The sequence below is a fragment of the Citrus sinensis genome, chromosome 3 (assembly GCF_022201045.2).
Source record: "Citrus sinensis cultivar Valencia sweet orange chromosome 3, DVS_A1.0, whole genome shotgun sequence".
In the NCBI taxonomy this organism is placed as follows: domain Eukaryota; kingdom Viridiplantae; phylum Streptophyta; class Magnoliopsida; order Sapindales; family Rutaceae; genus Citrus; species Citrus sinensis.
The window spans coordinates 14803280-14821716 of record NC_068558.1 but is presented as its reverse complement, the minus strand read 5'-3'; the positions used below and the strand labels follow the sequence as shown (position 1 = coordinate 14821716).

The 18437-nt window shown below is 34.6% G+C and overlaps 1 protein-coding gene across 1 annotated transcript; it reads right to left on the bottom strand.

Annotated features, from left to right (window-relative positions):
* Nucleotides 1-12729: 12729 nt before the first annotated feature.
* Nucleotides 12730-15912, bottom strand: LOC102630543 (pentatricopeptide repeat-containing protein At1g53600, mitochondrial). Its single transcript, XM_006477872.4, has one exon. The coding sequence runs from the start codon at nt 15597-15599 to the stop codon at nt 13461-13463; it is 2139 nt and encodes a 712-aa protein (XP_006477935.2). The 5' UTR covers nt 15600-15912; the 3' UTR covers nt 12730-13460.
* Between the last annotated feature and the right edge of the window lie 2525 nt (nt 15913-18437).

Sequence of the window (18437 nt, the reverse complement as noted above, 5' to 3'; positions counted from 1 at the left end):
GTTATCGTTACAGCCACAATTTTGAATTTCTAAACATCCGGATTTCCGCTTATGCTCAGTAGCTTACTGCCCAACAACCGGATTTCCGTTTGTCAGGATCCGGATTTCCGCTTTCAATTTGGATACATTCTGCCTAAAATCTAGACTTCCGTTTGTCAGAATCCGGATTGCCGCTTGCTACAGTGAAAATTTTCTCATATTTTTAGTTTGACCCCAAAACTTTATAAAACTGTAGTGTGGCCCAACATTTTATGAAAGTTTGCAAAAAGGTCCAATTTCGGAATTTTAGAATAATGTTTTGTCAATCCCACAACTTTTTGAAATTATGACTTCGCCCAAACTTTGTGAAATTATATAATGGCCCAAAAATATTTAAATAATTTCAAATAGGTTCAAATCCGAAATTTAAGAACACTATCAAAGATTTTAAAAATACTTTCATTTTAGTCCAAAATACTTTAATTCCATAACATCATTTTCTTATTATAAAAGCACAATTCATAAATCTTTGCTTAATAAATACATGTGGTTTGTTATCATCAAAATCAATATTTATAGCCATATAGGCTAACAGTTAGAACTGAAGTCCTTAAGCTATTAGATGCCGGTATCATTTACCCTATTTCTGATAGTTCATAGGTCAGTCATGTACAAGTTGTCCCCAAAATATCAGGAGTCACAGTAGTTATGAATGCCGATAATGAATTGATACCCACTAGAGTGACTATAGGATGGCGTGTATGCATTGATTATAGAAAGTTGAATTTTATCACACATAAAGACCATTTTCCTTTACCATTTATCGATCAAATGCATGATAGATTAGCAGGCCATGAATTTTATTACTTTCTAGATGGTTACTCAGGATATAATCAGATTCTCATAGCACCAAAAGATCAAGAGAAAACCACTTTCACTTGCCCTTTTGGCACTTTTGCATATAGAAGGATGTCATTTGGATTATATAATGCACCTGCTACATTTCAACGATGCATGTTGAGCATTTTTTTTGATATGGTTGAACGATTCCTTGAAGTCTTTATGGATGACTTTTCTGTCTTTGGTGATTCATTTGATCAATGTTTACATCATCTAACACTAGTTCTGCATAGATGTATCGAGAAGAACTTAGTCTTAAATTAGGAGAAGTGTCATTTTATGGTAAAACAAGGTATTGTTCTCGGTCACATCATTTCGAGCAAAGGTATTGAGGTTGACAAAGCCAATGTGGATCTCATTTCCAATCTTCCTTGGGCATGCTGGTTTTTATCGACGTTTCATTAAAGATTTTAGCAAAGTTTCTAGACCCTTATGCAATCTACTTGCTAAGGATGTACCTTTTGTCTTTGTTGATTCATGTCTTGTGGCATTTGAAAAATTAAGATCTTTGAAAAATTGTCAGAGAAGTAAGATCTTTCCTTGGGCATGCTGGTTTTTATCGACGTTTCATTAAAGATTTTAGCAAAGTTTCTAGACCATTATGCAATCTACTTGCTAAGGATGTACCTTTTTTCTTTGATGATTCATGTCTTGTGGCATTTGAAAAATTAAAACAATTGTTGACATCATCACCCATCATTCAGCCCCCAAACTGTAGCTTACTATTTGAGCTCATGTGTGATGCATCTGATTATGTAGTAGGAGCAGTGTTAGAACAAAGAGTTGATCGAATTCCCCATGTTATTTACTATGCTAGTATGACATTGAATGATGCACAATTGAACTATTCAACTACTGAAAAAGAAATGCTAGCAGTAGTGTTTGTATTGAAAAAATTTCGATCTTATCTCCTTGGTTGTAAAATAATTGTATTAACAGATCATGCTGCTCTTAAATATCTTCTCACAAAGAAAGATGCAAAAGCTAGAATAATTTGTTGGGTGTTACTTTTGCAGGAGTTCGACTTTGAATTTAAAGATAAGAAAGGCATAAAGAATGTTGTGGCTGACTATTTCTCTCGCTTCCATTTTGACACAATTATGGAATCATTACCATTGAATAAGTCATTTCCAGATGAACAATTGATGAGTGTGGAAGTATTACCGTGGTATACTGATATCATCAATTATCTTGTTACAGGTCAACTTCCAGAGCATTGGACCAAGCAAGACAAAGCCAAATTTTTTGCAGAAATAAAGAATTTCTTTTGGGATGACCCGTATTTGTTCAAGTATTGTGCATATTAAATTGTTAGACGATGTGTCCCAGAAAGTGAAATTCAAAATATCCTTTCATTCTGCCATGAACAAGCTTGTGGAGGCCATTTCAGCGCTAAGAAAACAGCGACTAAAGTTTTACAATGTGGTTTCTATTGGCCAACTATATTTCGAGACGCTTACACTTTCTGTTCTTCATGTGATAGGTGTCAACGAATGGGGAGCATTACGTGAAGGAATATGATACCACTAAATCCAATTTTAGTGGTTGAGATTTTTTATGCATGGGGTATCGATTTCATGGGTCCTTTTCCCCCTTCTTTTGGCCATCAATACATATTGGTTGCTGTTGACTACGTATCGAAATTGGTAGAAGCAATTCCATGTAGAACCAATGATCACAAGGTGGTGATAGGATTTTTGAAAAGCAACATTGTTTCACGCTTTGGATTCCCTCGAGTGATAATCAGTGATGGTGGTGCCCACTTTTGTAACAAAGCATTTAAAGCTCTTTTGACAAAGTATTCAATCACTCACAAAGTGGCGACCCCATATAATCCGCAAACCAATGGCCAAGTTGAGATCTCCAATCGAGAAATAAAACACATATTAGAAAAGACGATGAGGCCAGATTGAAAAGATTGGTCATTAAGACTTGATGATGCATTATAGGCATATAGAACGGCTTTCAAGACCCCGATTGGGATGTCACCCTACAGGCTAGTGTATGAAAAAGCTTGCCACCTACCTGTGGAACTCGAGCATCGTGCATATTGAACCATCAAGAAATTCAACTTTGACATGCAGCAAGCTAGCTCAGAAAGAAGATTACAACTGGCAGAACTTGAAGAAATTCGCAATGATGCATTCGAAAATGCCAAGATTTACAAGCAACGAATGAAAGTCTTTCATGACAAGCAAATTATGAGAAAATCTTTCACTCCAGGTCAAAAAGTGCTTTTATTCAATTCTCGCTTGTACTTATTCCCAGGTAAGTTATGCTCTCGATGGTCTGGCCCCTTTATTGTTTATACTGTTTTTCCACATGGGGCAATTGAAATTAAGGACCAAAAGAACGATGTCACGTTTACAGTTAATGGTCAAATATTAAAGCCATATTTAGAGTACCAACCACATGGAGAGACACCAAAATAAATTTGAGTGACCCACCAGATTTGAATTAAGTTTTTCTTTCTTTTTGGTAATTTGATTTTTTTTTCTTTTTATTATTTTTTTGTTAATTGAAATTATTTTTGCATAAGTGTGTTTGTTTAACCATTAAGTTTTCTCTTATCATTGTTAGTCATGAGTGTCATAGTTAAACAATTCCTCCTGAACATTCTTAAACCACTTCAACGTGTAAAATCTCATCTCAAAAGACAGATTCGATTGTGTAAGACACATCGTATTTGGACTCTACAACCACCAAAGTTAATAGTTTATGTTGAGGATTTAGAAAGCCAACTCAGAGACATTGAGAAGAGTGTCTACAACATCCAGTTGGAGCTTGAGGTAAATTCAATAAGAGGACGATTTTAATTTTCTTTTTGTGTTTTAGTTTGTTTTTCTTTGTTTGTGTGCTTTAGTTTGTTATCCCGATGAAGTGGTGGATAACGATACTCCGTGACAATCAAGTCGGTTACTTCAGTTTCCCATAAGAACTGATATTTTGAGGCGAAGGTATGGACAGAAATGAGATTTTAGCAAAGCTTCACAATCAATTCCCTTCACTTCCTCAGAATGCCCTCCTTACAATCTATAAAGCTCGGTCCGAACAAATGCGATTGCTCATGAGGAATAACATACCTGCTGATATCCGCTGGTTAATCGAAGCTAAAGTACGATTGGTAGGTGAGTTACCTCCAAAATTTATTGCATACATGCCTGGTTGTGGTAAAGGAAATTATGCAAGAAAACGAAGAGCTCGAAGAATTTTTGTTGCCTGTCATAAATGTGCCAGAATGAGATGCAATAAAAACCCATATTCTTTAGGAATGGTGTCTGATAATAGGGAAGATAAGATTCAATTCATTAGGGATCGCTTGAATAAGGAGTTATTGGATGATATTCTTTTATCTCTTGAAAGGCATCCCTGTGGATATATGCAAGGAGCGATTCTCCAGTTATGACCATTATTCCATAAAGAACATGCAAGATATAGTCTCATGAATCTGACTATAAACGATCTTGTTTGCCAGTTTATAAGAAAACTGGATGGGAAGCCTATCCTCGACCCATAGAGGGCGTTCAAACCATTTCTAGACGTAAAACCAGAGGAAGATTTAATCCACAGTCGCAACTACCTGTAAATATCCTTTTACTTCACTGTTATTTTATTTCACTATTGTTTTTATCATTTGCATTATTGTCTTTAATAATTTTATTCGATCACTATTTACTTTTTCCTTTTTACTATTTCCTTTTTGACTCGCGAGCCATGTGTTTTACGCGTTATTTGACACTGACATGCTACCTCATACACAGCTGTGACCCACTGTCACCAAGATTCTTAAATATGATTTTCTTTGTCAAGTACTCACAAATTATTTTTAAGAAGTATCTCAATGGCCACTACTCTCAATAGACAATTCAAGAACATTTGTGTGCTTTCTGGATTTAACTATGGCAAACATAAAGAGTTCGTTGAGGCAGCCATAAATCTTGGTCAAAGAATAACAGAGAGAAAATTACACTTGGTGTATGGAAGAGGTAACCGAGGGTTATCAAAATTGGTCTCAAAAGCTACTTTTGTCAGAGAAAGCTAAGTGTTAGGCATCATCCCAAGAGCCCTAAAACCTTTGGGCAGTTTGTCTGACTCACCGACTGGAGAAGAGTTAGTCGTCTCCGGTATGCAAGAAAGAATAACTGAAATGCTTAATCATGCTGATGCTTTTATTTTCCTTCCAGGAGATCTTGCAACTCTAGAGGCACTTATCACATTAGCATCTTGGGCCCATCTGCACATTCACCAAAAACTCATCGGTTTGTTAAATGTCAATAACTTTTATGATGGTTTCATCGCATTTCTTAACCATGTAATAAAAAACTATTTCATTCCTTCCAATGCGAAAAAACTTTTTCTTTGTGCTCATAATGCTAATGAGTTACTTGATCTGTTACAAGCTTATAGACCGGAGCCAGACCCTTGGACCTTTGTATTGGACCGTCCAAATAATGATGGTAACAGTAGCCGCAGTAAGAAGTACAAATTAGATTTAACTTTCCGCCTGTAAATATTTTCTTCTGTGTTGCACCACCCAGGTGATGTCTTCTAAACTCTACTTTTTTCCTTTAAAACATTAAGGACAATGTTTCGTTCTGGTTGGGGGGAGGGAATAGTCGACAATTATGGAATCTTGGTTAAGTTTTTACTGATTTTTTGTTGTAGAAACTAACTGTTGCTAACTTTTTGTGTTAAAGATGGCTGAATATGGAGTGTAGTGACTCTAGAAACGCATCTTCATCGTTTAAAAAAACTAAAAAAAATTAAAAAAAATTCAGACATTTTCTTTTTCATTATTAAGTTTTGATGTTCATTTTTCTTCTTCTTTTTAATTTCTCTTTTATAAATATACATTTTCAAATTTTTGAGTCGAAAATGGCTGAATATGGAGTATAGTGCCTCTAGAAACGCATCTTCTTAGTTAAAAATAATAATTTTATTTTTCTATCATTTTAAGTGTAACTTTTCTAATTAGTTTTTCTGCATCATTTTCACATTTCTGCATGCATATTTTCCTTTCATGCTTAGAATAGGTTGGGGGGTAGAATTTTGTTTGAAAAAAAAAATTATGTGATTTGTTTTAACATTGGATGATATGATGAATTTCAAATTTTAGTATTTGTATTATCTTTGGTCTTAAGTGATGTTACGCTATGTTTGCTACTCTACATGTTGATGTCTGAGACAAATATGAGTTGCTTAAAGGAATGAACATATCATAATATGTATCAAGTGAGTTTTTAGTCCTATCATTTTTCTTGGAGAGTAACCCTTTTGCCCATTTTTTATATAGCTTAACAGTTTATTATTTTATACACGATCTCTAGATTTCTTTTGAGTTAACCCTAAAAAAAAAAAGAAAAAAATGTGTGTTGCTACATATAGAGGCCCATCTAACTAGTAAATATGGAAGATTATTTAGAGCCCTAAAAAATTATAGAAATGCCATCTTTGATTCGTTTAACCCTTTCTAGCCATCCCTTTTATGAAATATTCATAGTTAACCCTTTTGAGCTTTTAAAAAAAATAAAAAATAAAATAAAAAATCTTTTCTTTGTCAACTTATCATCTTGACCCACTCCGATTTGGAGTATTACCCGATGTCTTATAAGTTCCATCGCCTATTTATGTTTGAGAAAAATGTAAATAATTATTTTGTTCAGTGACGTTGTGCCAAAAAAAAAAACAAAAATTGTAGTTTCAAAAAGAAAAAAATAACAATAATAGGTGAAATCCACCTTGCAACTTCCAAAAAAAAAAATCTCTGCATTTTTCTCAAACATACACTTTGTTTTCCTTATTTCCCTTCTTTGTTAGTCATGTCTCTAACTTACGTTACGTCCTAATAAAAGTCCTTCTTTATTTTAGGAAACTATAGTCTGAAGTAGAAGCTAGTTATATGGACTAAAAAGATGTAGTGATGTATAAAAAATAAATAAATAAATAATAAATTGGGTAGACTAACATTTTTATTTGACTTGAGATCGTGTTATTTCTAAGTTGAGAACATATTTCTTTCATCTTGGTGAGAGCATGTGATATTACTTATTTATTATTTTCTCTCAATTACCATTCATTGGAGTGACTATTTTTATTGGGTTTAATTTCTTTATGAAAGTGTCACTATTTCCAGTGAGATTTTGGGGTTTAACATGTCATTCTTGAAAGTAGCTGTGACAAAGTTTACTAAGCTGATTCATGTGGATGGTTGCTGTGGGTGTGAATGTTTCTCTAGACTTGAGATAATGCTTATATTTTTATTTGATTACTATCATTAGTCTGATTGAATAAACATGATTGTTAAAAAAAAAATCATTTTGGATTTGAATTTTGTTTTCGCTTTATTTACTAGGGACTAGCAATAAGCTGGTTGGGGGTGTGTTGAGTGTTAGAAAATATTTATTTATAAAGGAGAAAATCGTCATTTTACACTTCAAGTTTTACTAACACCCTTACTTTTATGTATTTAAGTTTCTTGTCATTTAATTATGTGTGTTGTATTATAATTAAGTATTTTATGTATTTTAGGGGCATCATAGTCATTTCACAATAAACGAGAGATCAGACGGCAAAACGGACATCACTTTTGAACTCAGGACGGTCGAAAACCTTAGGAGGAGCATAAAAGTGTTAGCCTAAAGGGCTATACATAATGTAATTTTGATGATAACAAATATATGTATTGAATGATTTAATAAATATTGTATTTCACATTTTCACTAGTTTTTGAAGGATAATATTTATGCAAGTGAATCAAGTGAAATCAAGATTGAAGACACTCAACGGACAACGGCGACATCAAGAATATCGTTTAAAGTTTAACAAACAAATTAGTGCGATAAATTCTTGTAAAGCCGATATGATTTAATTGATGCATGATTTAGTATTTGAGAAGCTCAAGAGATTAATTTAATTAAATACTTTTCATAAACTAAAAGGTTTTGTTTTTATAAAGTAAAGTATTTTGTGGATTTGAGTAAATTGGACTTAAATACTAAGATTTGAAATCTTTGATTTTAATAAGTATTAAAATTCGGAGTTGGACGTTTTTACAAACATTTGAAATGTTTTGGGCCATACTATAATTTATGAATATTTTGGATTAAAGTGAAAGGTTTTGAGAACTTTGAAAAAATGGGTATTATGTTGAAAAGGACGTTTGTGCGAAATAATAAAATCTTTGGGGTCATATCATAATTTTAGAAAGTTTGGGAAAAACAACTATTTTTAGGAAGTTTTGAAATTGGACATATTTGTAAAGTTTTCTGACGTTTTGGGCCAAAGTATAATTATAGAAAGTTTGGGCCAAAATGTAATTTCAGAGAATAGTGTTACTGTAGCAAAATTCAAAAATAACGGTAACATTACTATTCCTGAGCGGCTAGCCGGATAATCAAGCGGCTAACCGCTTGAGCGTTGGAATTTGCCTATAACGGCTAGTTTTTGGGCTTTCACTATAAAAACTCAAATCAAACTTCATTTTAAGAACGATTATAAGCAAATATAAGATCATATAACATATATTGAGCTTCCATTTCGTAAATCATCATTTGTTGGATCATCATTGAGCTATAATTTGTTATTCACTCTTAAAGAGAGTTTTATTGTTGTGAATTTCATTTCTCATCAATTTGTGAGTGTACAAGTGTGGGAAACACTTGGGGTGAAGAGATTGGGGATATAATCTCTTGTTGTAAAGGTTCATTGACACCTTGGAAGTCAATTGTAAACATTTGAAGCCTTGGGAGGCTTGGATAGTGAAATCCTCAAGCGGGTGAGCTTGGAGGCGTGGACGTAGGCGGGGATAGCCGAACCACGTAAAAATCTTTGTGTTCGTTTTTCTCTTCCCTTACTCTTTTAATATTGTACTTGATTGAATTTATTGTTTTTTATTTGATTAAGGCGTAGATTAAATTGTTGTGCGAATTGTATTGCATAAATTTTAAAATCCCAATTCACCCCCCCTATTGAGTTGCATAACTTGCATTTAAAAAAGGACAAATGGCACTGTTCACATGTACGTACTATTCACATGTACGGTACTGTCTACGTTACTGTTCACGACACTGTTCACATAGACGGATTGATGACGTGGCATTGACCGATAATGTGGCATTGACTGATGAGGTGTCACAATCCTGTTGGACTAAAATTCTTATGCACTGTTGATTGGTGACGTGGCAACATGTTAGTGGACCAAAAATTGCGCGTACAGTACATGCATATACATAGGATTATTTTCAACCAAACCGTATTACTATTCAAGCCGGGTCAAACAGTGTCACTGTTCAAACCGCGTACTGTTGACTGATGACGTGGCGCAATCCTAAGCATCCAAACTGTTTTTAATCCGATGGCCATGATTTACTCAATGCATCTATAAAAAGGGGGCCTCCCCCCTTAATTTGATATCTCTGAATCTATTTTTGGACTCCATTTTCTGTAATTCCTTCTCTATCTTGTATTTTCTATGTATTTTAATAAATTCTCATTTTGCCCCTAGTTCAATTATGAGTAGCTCATTTTCTTTCAAGCTTGGGTTGAAGGTGAAGTCTCAACATGTGTTATGAGCTTTATTCGGTAAATTTATTTTCTCTTCCCCTCTAATTTTTGTGGATGTTTTGACTTCTCATCGACAAATAATAATAGTCTTGTCTAGATACCGTCTTGATTTCACCGGCTCCCTAGTACAAGGTTATTATTATTTGGCACGACAAGCCCTTAGCACCATATTGATTAGAGTGTGGTTCATAAGGTGTGGAGTCCCCCCTCATGATTTAATTGGCATTAATAAGGAATATTTAGCCCATGGTGCATGTTAATACGGATCCAGATACCCAAGTACGTCATTTCAATAGATTTATCTTCAATTTATTCTCGCCATTTCAATTCCAATTTTAAGATAATTTAAATCACTTTCACCACAAATCCAACCACCCATTTAGAAAAATTAATTCTACACACAAGTAAAATCCACCTCCTCGTGGGATCGACACTCGTCACTATTGATCTATTCTACAATAGATTCGTGCACTTGCGAGTTCAATAAAATTTGCACAACACTATACCCCAAAAAAGTACACCTTATGGGTTCTGTAATCAAACTTGTGATTATTATATGATCTTAAATAACGGTAACAAGTACAACCAAGTTCTAAAATGAGAACAATCTTATGAAATAACAACTCAAAGGGTGTTTTATTGTTGAGAAAAGTTGTAGAAAGTCTATTAATGAGATAAATAACTATATGAAATGCATTCCACTAGAATTTTAAAGGTAAATTAGCTTGGACAAGAAGTATAAGACCAATTTCTACAATATGTCTATGCTTCCTCTCAATCTTTCCATTTTATTAATGAATATATGTTTGAATTGTATGTCTTGCTCATCAAAATAGGTTGTAAAAGATCTAAACTCACCTCCCCAGTTTATTTGAATACATTTGATCTTCTTAGAGAGACTGTTTTCAATCATTGTTTCCAACTCTATAAAAGTTTGTAAGGTTTTAGACTTGGCTATGAGAGGGTAGATCCAGGTAAATCTATGTGGCAAGAAAATTAATTAACAACATTTTGCTAAGTTTTGATAGTAGTAATTAAGTATTGGCAGTTGTTAAGTTACATTATATATAACTTACAGACACTTGATCGAAAAGTAATTTCTAATGACTCATAGTTGTTTGACAAGCAACAACTAAATTATATATATATATATATATATATAAATGATTTTGGGTTGATATAAATTACAAATTATTTAACTCAACACCCTTAAACATTTTGTAGGGCAAGACAACATGGCAATTTCGTATGCAAATTTGTCAAAGTCAACCAACTAAGTTTCGTTCATTTTCCAAAAAAGTCTATACGTGGAGAATATGTAAACTTCCTCATAATATCATCTTTGAGGAAAATATACATTAATTTCTTCTCATCCCATTACGCAATCCGGGGATATGTCTATAAAAACATGTAAAAGAGAGAGAGTTCTCATCACATAGTACACACAGCTTCAAGAATTAAAGATGAAAGTATACGCTATTGCTCTTTTAGCTTGCGGTTCTGCTATTGCATTCCTTGTTATTTTACGCTGTTTGTGCAGCGTAGGCTGCAAGAAGAAGAAAACAAGGTATCCACCCATTCCGCGGAGTGTCACTGGTCCTTCCTCAGTTGCTCCGAGAACTTATAATACGGATGTGGAAACTGGGGAAAGTGCCCAAGGAAGTGGGGGCAAAGTTTCTGTTTTGGCTGGATCAGCTGGTGTGGCTGCCGTAGCTACTGCAGCTGCTGTTACTATCATCAGCAGTGGTGGCGGTGGCGGAGGTTGTGGCGGTGGAGGGTGTGGTGGTGGAGGGTGTAGCGCCGGAGGGGGTGGTGGCGGAGGGTGTGGCGGCGGAGGGTGTGGTGGTGGAGGTTGCGGTGGTGGTTGCGGAGGGTGACATTGGTCAACACGAATGTTTTTTATGCTATAACCAATAAAGCTTTGGTGTCTCTTTGTTTTCTGCAATATGGTGGAATGCTGTGTTTTAAATAAAATTTAGTTCTAAGATAAGGAACTAATTTGTATACGTAAATAGTCAACGGATAATTCGCTCTCTTCCAAGTTTTCTTGTTCATCAAAATAAGATAAAACAATAATAGAAATGCCGGTAATAAAAGCTTGGTTCAACTTCAATTAATAATTCTCAATGTAGTTTAAAATAAAATAAGCATTTTCAATTTCACAGAGCATTACAGGTTATATGTAGTCTCAAGCTGTGCAAAGCTGTTTCCCCAACTGCCTTTTTGGCCCAGAACAAGATTTTAAGGGAACAATGAGGTGAAAACGAAACTTCTGCGGTTACAAAAGATCCGTAAAGTTGAGTTTCTCCATGATTCCTTCAGTTAAAATAAAAAGCTCATCACATTCTGGTTCTACCGATCTTCCTTCATAAATGAAAACCAAGTGACACTAAATATATGCAACTACAGAAAGACGGAAGCTTATGCCCTTGTGTTGATTGTCAGCGGTCCAGTAGTTGCAGCAATTCTATTTCTGATTAGTTTTCACGAAAGAGGTGCCAGAAAGAAACGTATTGAATATCCTACAGCTGTTGAAGGTAAAGACAACACTTTGCCTAGTAATGGACATCTCGATGCTGAAGAAGGTCTGAATGTGGACACCGGTGGTGAGGCAAAAGAAGATGGCACAGCGTTTGTAGTTGAAGCAGCTTTAGCCGCTGTCATATTTGCAGCCGCTGTAGCTAATTTAAGCAGCGAGGGAGAAGTCGGACTTAGCATTAGTAGTGGAGGGGATAATGCCACATAAAGCAGTGCAGATGGTAATGGTTATGGTGGTGGTAAAGGTGGAGGTGGAGCTGGCTGGGGATCTGGTTGAAATTAATTTGTACAGAAACTTTTTCAATATCAATTCTCCTGTATGCTGTACTGCAAAACTTTTTAAGTAATTTCTTATCAGTCTGGTTTTTCTCAAGAGCCTGAATATCCTTTTATTTAGCTATTTACATACAAATTTTTGTGTATTCATTTTTCCTGTTACTGATATTCCCTTTTACTTTCAGCATAAAAAATTTTGTACTTAACAATTGGATGTCAATCCCTATCTTACCCATTTATCATTCGATATAAAAAGCCAGCAAAGGTGAATGCAGCAGCTGTGCTCGTGCAGCATTATCTTCTTTATTACATTTCCTAAATTCGTAAGAAGGTTAAAATTATGGCATGTGTTAATAAAAATTAAGCAATTACCAGAGTTTGATAACGAGACAATGAAGTTGGTATTAATCTTCAAGATAAGTTGAAATAAAATGCTTTTTAGACATAGTAATTTGAATAAATACTGCTGCAAAATAATCAGAAAATCAGATAAGGAATCATACAACAAAGAAGCATCAATACAGATTAAAAGGACGTATAATGTATATATATATGGAGCAATGACCCTCCATTAAGTTATAAACCGCATAGTTGAGAAAGCACACCGTTATAAACACCATAGTTAAGAAACCTCATAGGGATTAATAGTCCGTTTGGGGTAGCGCACAGCTATATTATAGGAGAAATTTTCTCCTACAATAGAGGTGTGCGGCTACTGCACATAGAGCATATGCTTCTCAGCAGCCAACAAATGCTTATAGTTTGGACCCTGGTGGACTTGTGTATCTCATCAGACGCTCTGGCTAGGGTCAAGAGTAACTAGGCTCAAGCAGCAAACTCCCCTATACCCAGAACAAAAAGTGGAAACCAAGAAGCCTTCTTGAAGAAGAAATTTCCTACCCACTGAAAGATAATGGTTTTTTTCTTAATTGTTGAAGAATTTCTCAGCACTTCAGAGTATAAGCAGAAGGCAAAGACCCAGAATTTACTTCCAAACAAAACCACATCGGCAGATGACAGAGATGGATGGCTTCCATGGATCTTTATCAATAAAAAAGCAATGTAAATGACCTCAAAAAGTTTTCAACGCATCAATCAAACTCAAAAGGAGACCAGACATTGCTTAGGCCAATCAAACTTTTTTATTTCTTTTGATATTGTCTGCAGTGTAACTCCAATCTCTTTCAAGTCCAAGGAGGGACCAGTCATTGCTTAGGCCAATCAAACTCTTTTGTTCCTTTCGAAATTGTCTGCAGTGTAACTTCAATCTCTTTCAGGTCCAAGCAGGATTTCCTTCCTGCAAGAAACAAATGAACTTTGTCTTTCAGAATAATCCAGCTGCAACCTGGACTCTTCCTTATCCTTTTCAATTTCTTTTTCATTCTTACTCTGTTCCCGTCTCTCTTTTTCCCTATAACGGAATATAAGTCAGACAAGACCACATATGGGGTCGCACTATCAGGCTCCAACTCCATAAGGTGTTGTGCTGCAAGCTTTGCAAGATCAAGATTTAAGTGGGTTCTGCCTGCACCAAGGAGAGCTCCCCAGACTCCAGGAGGGGGCTCAAAAGTCATTGAATTTATCAAATCAATAGCTTCAGCAAGTGATCCAGCTCGGCCAAGGATATCAACCATGCATGCATAGTGTTCAGGCCCTGGTTCTATATTATATAAAGTTTTCATTGATTTGAAATAAATGAATCCTTCTTCTACTAATCCCACATGATTGCATGCTGATAGAACACTAAGAAAGGTAATTTGATTTGGCACTAGCCCCTCATCTTTCATCTTCCTAAATAAGTTAAGAGCCTCTTCTCCCAATCCATTTTGAGCAAATCCACTAATCATTGAGTTATAAGAAACAATATTTCGTTCATCAATATTAGTAAAGATCCGATAAGCATCAACCACATTTCCACACTTTGAATACAAAGAAACCAGTGAATTTTGAATGGACACATCAGATTCCATATTCATCTTCACTACATGAGCATGGATCTGAGACCCCTGATTCAGTGTTGCTGTAGCAGCTGAAGCACTTAGTACGCTGCTCAAAGTCAACTGGTTTGGCCTAACGTCTTTCCGAAGCATCTCAATGAACCAGCGCAAAGCTTCCTCATACTGCTCATTATTCACAAAACCTGAAATAATAGCTGTCCATGTAACATCATCTTTCTCTGGCATCATATTGAACAATTCTATAGATTTTTCAAGATTCCCTTTACTAGAAAACCCAGTAATCATGGTAGTCCAAGAGACAAAATCTTTTCCAGGCATCCTCTCAAAAAGTCTATAAGCTTCCTCAATTTCGCCATTGTGAACATAACCTGAGATCAATGAGTTCCAAGAAACTGCATCTCTTTTACTCATCATGGAAAACACTTTATTAGCTTCATCCATGAATCCTAACCTACCATACATTGTAATTATTGAATTGCCAAAAATGATATCATAATCAAATCCGAAGCGGCAAACTAACCCATGTACCTGTACACCCTCTCTATATCTAAAAAATCTACCGCAAGCTTCAAACAAAATAGTCAATGTAGTAGAATTAAATGCCATACCTCCTCTTCTCATGCTAAGAAACAAATCAAACCCGTCTTCAAAACAATCCACTTTCATATACCCATCAACCATTGCAGTCCAAGCAACCACATTTTTTTCCGGCATTTTGTCAAAAATTTCTCTAGCCTCAATAACCCTTCCCTTCTTGCAATACCCATCAACCATTGAGCCCCAAGCAACCACATCTTTCTCCACCATAGCCTCGAAAATCCGAGCCGCCTCTTCGCATCTTCCCACCTTCAAATACCCACTTATCAAAGCATTCGAACAAACCGAGTCACGCCACCTAGCAGGCATATTCACATATAACTCTTCAGCCTCATAAAACATTCCTCTCCGAACAAAACCCGTGATCATGGCAGCGTAAGATACCGCGTTTCGCATTGGCATAGTGGCAAAAATCTCAAAAGCTTCATATATACTACAATTGTTGTTAATTAGAGCCGTGATCATTGCATTATACGATGCAGAGGTTCTATCAGCCATTTCGTCGAACAGTTTCCGGGCTTTCGCGATTTGGCCATTCTGCGAATAGGCAGTAAGCATGGCTGTGTAAGTGACAGTGCTTTTGTGGGGCATGCGATTGAATATTGACTCGGATTCTTGGACGTTTCCCTGTCTTCCATTAATGCTGATCTGGTTGTTGCAGTAGAGAAGAAAGTTGCTATTATTAGGACGGGCTTTATGACTCTGGTGGGCAAAATTTGAATGGTCAAGTGAAAATTTGACGCGATAAAGGTGTTTATATACAACGGTAGCTGCTCGTTTGCAAAGCATAGTGCATAGTAAAAGAGTCTAAGGGCAGTTTTGTGCTTATAAATTGTCACATTTTTAGACGCTACACTCAATTTCATTTACAGGGTTACTGAGTCTATAAAGTCATTTTATCGAATGAAGATTGCGGAAACAATTTGGGTTGGTTGAGATTAGCAGAAACATCAAGGGAGTGGGATTATTATTTACTAAATCTTCACCACTACTATTTTGCCAGAGAATAATTAGGAAAGCCCCACTTATCCTTGAATAAAGGTTCTTGTAATTGATCGAGAGGCTTCTTAAACTAAGTAAAATTTGGACAATGTAAACCCAAATTGATCAATAACCAGCTACTAAATTGCTTTCACAGTAGATTTGAGAACAATGAAAAAATATATTTTGGAAGTTGTAGTTCGACAATTACATATAATAAAGAATTAAATATGGTTAACTTTGTGCCTAGGAACTTGACTAAATAATTTTCAAATAGTTTTGTTTTGCCTAAGAGAAAGGAATATTTCTCCTTTTTCAATTAAGAGATACAACATTAATATTTTTTAAAATTTACCCACCCTCCTACATTTTTTGAAGAAAATTGGGCCTAGACACTTGGCCAATTGCCAAAAACTTTACTTGTACAATTAGAAATTTTCGAAAACAATAATTCAATGGAAAAAGAAAAATCTAGAAAATCTCCTAAAAATGGAACACTAACTTAAGGATGACCAATGGATCAGGCGGCACGTGGCACAGGTATGGCACGAGCACGTTTCGGTAGGGCACACGGCACATCATAGTATGCATGTGAGCCGTGCCGGACCTAGAATTTTAGGCATGTGAACCTTAAAAGCATAGCATAATTAGAGATAGACCAAAGCACGACATACAAAAAGGCATGTAATAAGCACGCTTCATTAGTGAGCTAGCACGCAGCCCATGGGACAAAGTATATTAAAATAATTTTTTTAAATGAAAAGTAAATATAAAATGTTATGATTTTACAAATATCTTGAAATTAAAATTTTTTAATATATTTTTTTAGCATAGGCTTTTAAAAATTAATTTAGGTCCTAGTTTAAATAAAAATTCTAATTTTTTAATGTTTATAATTTATTAAATGAATAAATAAATATAATGTTTTTATAAATAATAAATAAAAAATTTTACAACATTAATATTTAATTTATGAAATCATAACTTAGTTAATAGTTAATGGAGATATGTTTCATTTGTGAATGAAATACTTTTCATATTTATACAGAAAAAATAAAATTATGAATGAAATATTTTTGTGATAAATTAAAAATTATATTTTCATTCAATGGAGTTCAAGTACAATTATAATATTAGTAGTTCAAATAAAATTAGGAGTAATTATTATTTCACGATTGTAATTTTATTTTTCATTGATCATTATTATGATTTATGAAATTATTATTATTATTATTATTATTAGGCTGATGTGTTTAAAAAAGTACACCAGACACGTGAACTTGAATAAAACACGCTAGATACATGAGCTTTTTTAGGCACGATGGACTTGTGAGCCCGCCCGTGCTAGACAATTATTAAAAAAAAAAAAAGGACACGGCACGATACGATCCACCAAATTCACGGATCCTAGTGGGCCGACACTACTGGCATGGCCTGTTGGCCATCATTACACTAACCTTGTTAAAAAAAGATACGTATTTTCCTAACAGTTGAGAAGTTCTCATACTAGCAACGTAAATTACACACTCCATTATTAGAGTTTAAGGGCTTCGTCCATAAATAAATCATAAAACTATGGAGAACATGATCAACGGTGCATTTGGTATTATTTTGCACCAATTATTTTTCATTTTACGAGAACATAAAATAGTAGAACATGTTTGGTAGCACTAATAATTTGGTTTGCAGTGAAAATGGACGTACTTGTTTTACTCTTTTTCTCTACAAAAGTAGAAAAATAAAATATTACTGTTTTCAAATGCTCGAGCTTGAATCGGTGCCACTAGGGTTGGCAATGGGACGAGATGGGATGAGATTTACCAATCACAATCTTGTCCCGTATATGCAAAAGAGATGAAAAAAAGTCTCAGTCCCGTCCCTATATTTTTTTTGGGACAAAAATATGTCTCAATCCCATCTCAAAAGAAATGGGATCGTGCGGAATCCATCCCAGTTGGTAAAATTTTCATTCTTAATCGGCAATGAGACGGAATGAGACAAAATTTTTCAATCCCACTCTCGTCCCGCATATATAATTGGGATATAAAAATGTTTCACTCCCGTCCTTAAATTTTTTTATGAGATAAAAATATATCACAATCCCGGAATCCCATCTCATCAAAAAAAAATTGTCATCCCTACGTGTCACATCTGGTTGCAATTATTATGACAAAAGGTTTGGGCCCCAAAGAATCGTTTATTTTATTCTATTTGAATAATTCCACATGCATTAAAAGCATACTATACGTATGTATAAGTTTATTTATTATTTCAAAATAAGTTATTTTATTAAAAGGTCCCACATGCATTTGATACTCCATGCAATTGACTAGATGCATTTTACAATTTTCATTTTTAGTTATTAATTTTTAAAATAAACTACAAATACATTTTCAATTTCATAAAAAAATAATCATTCTTCTATTCTAAAACAAATAAAAGAAGGTAATTTGAAAAATAATACCGAACACAATTTATAAAACCAGATTAAACTAAGAAGCTGGAGCCAAATTACGAGTATAGAACTTTTAAAAGTTAAAATTATTTGTTGGGAAAGAAACTTATATAACAACATCAAAATTCTTATTACTCTTATTTCATCCTAATAACCTACTATATGTTGCTTTTATGAGTAAGAATGTCAAC

What these genes read in the sequence shown, in the direction of transcription:
- LOC102630543 (XM_006477872.4), bottom strand. Translation starts at nt 15,599, where the DNA reads ATGCTTTGCAAACGAGCAGCTACCGTTGTATATAAACACCTTTATCGC.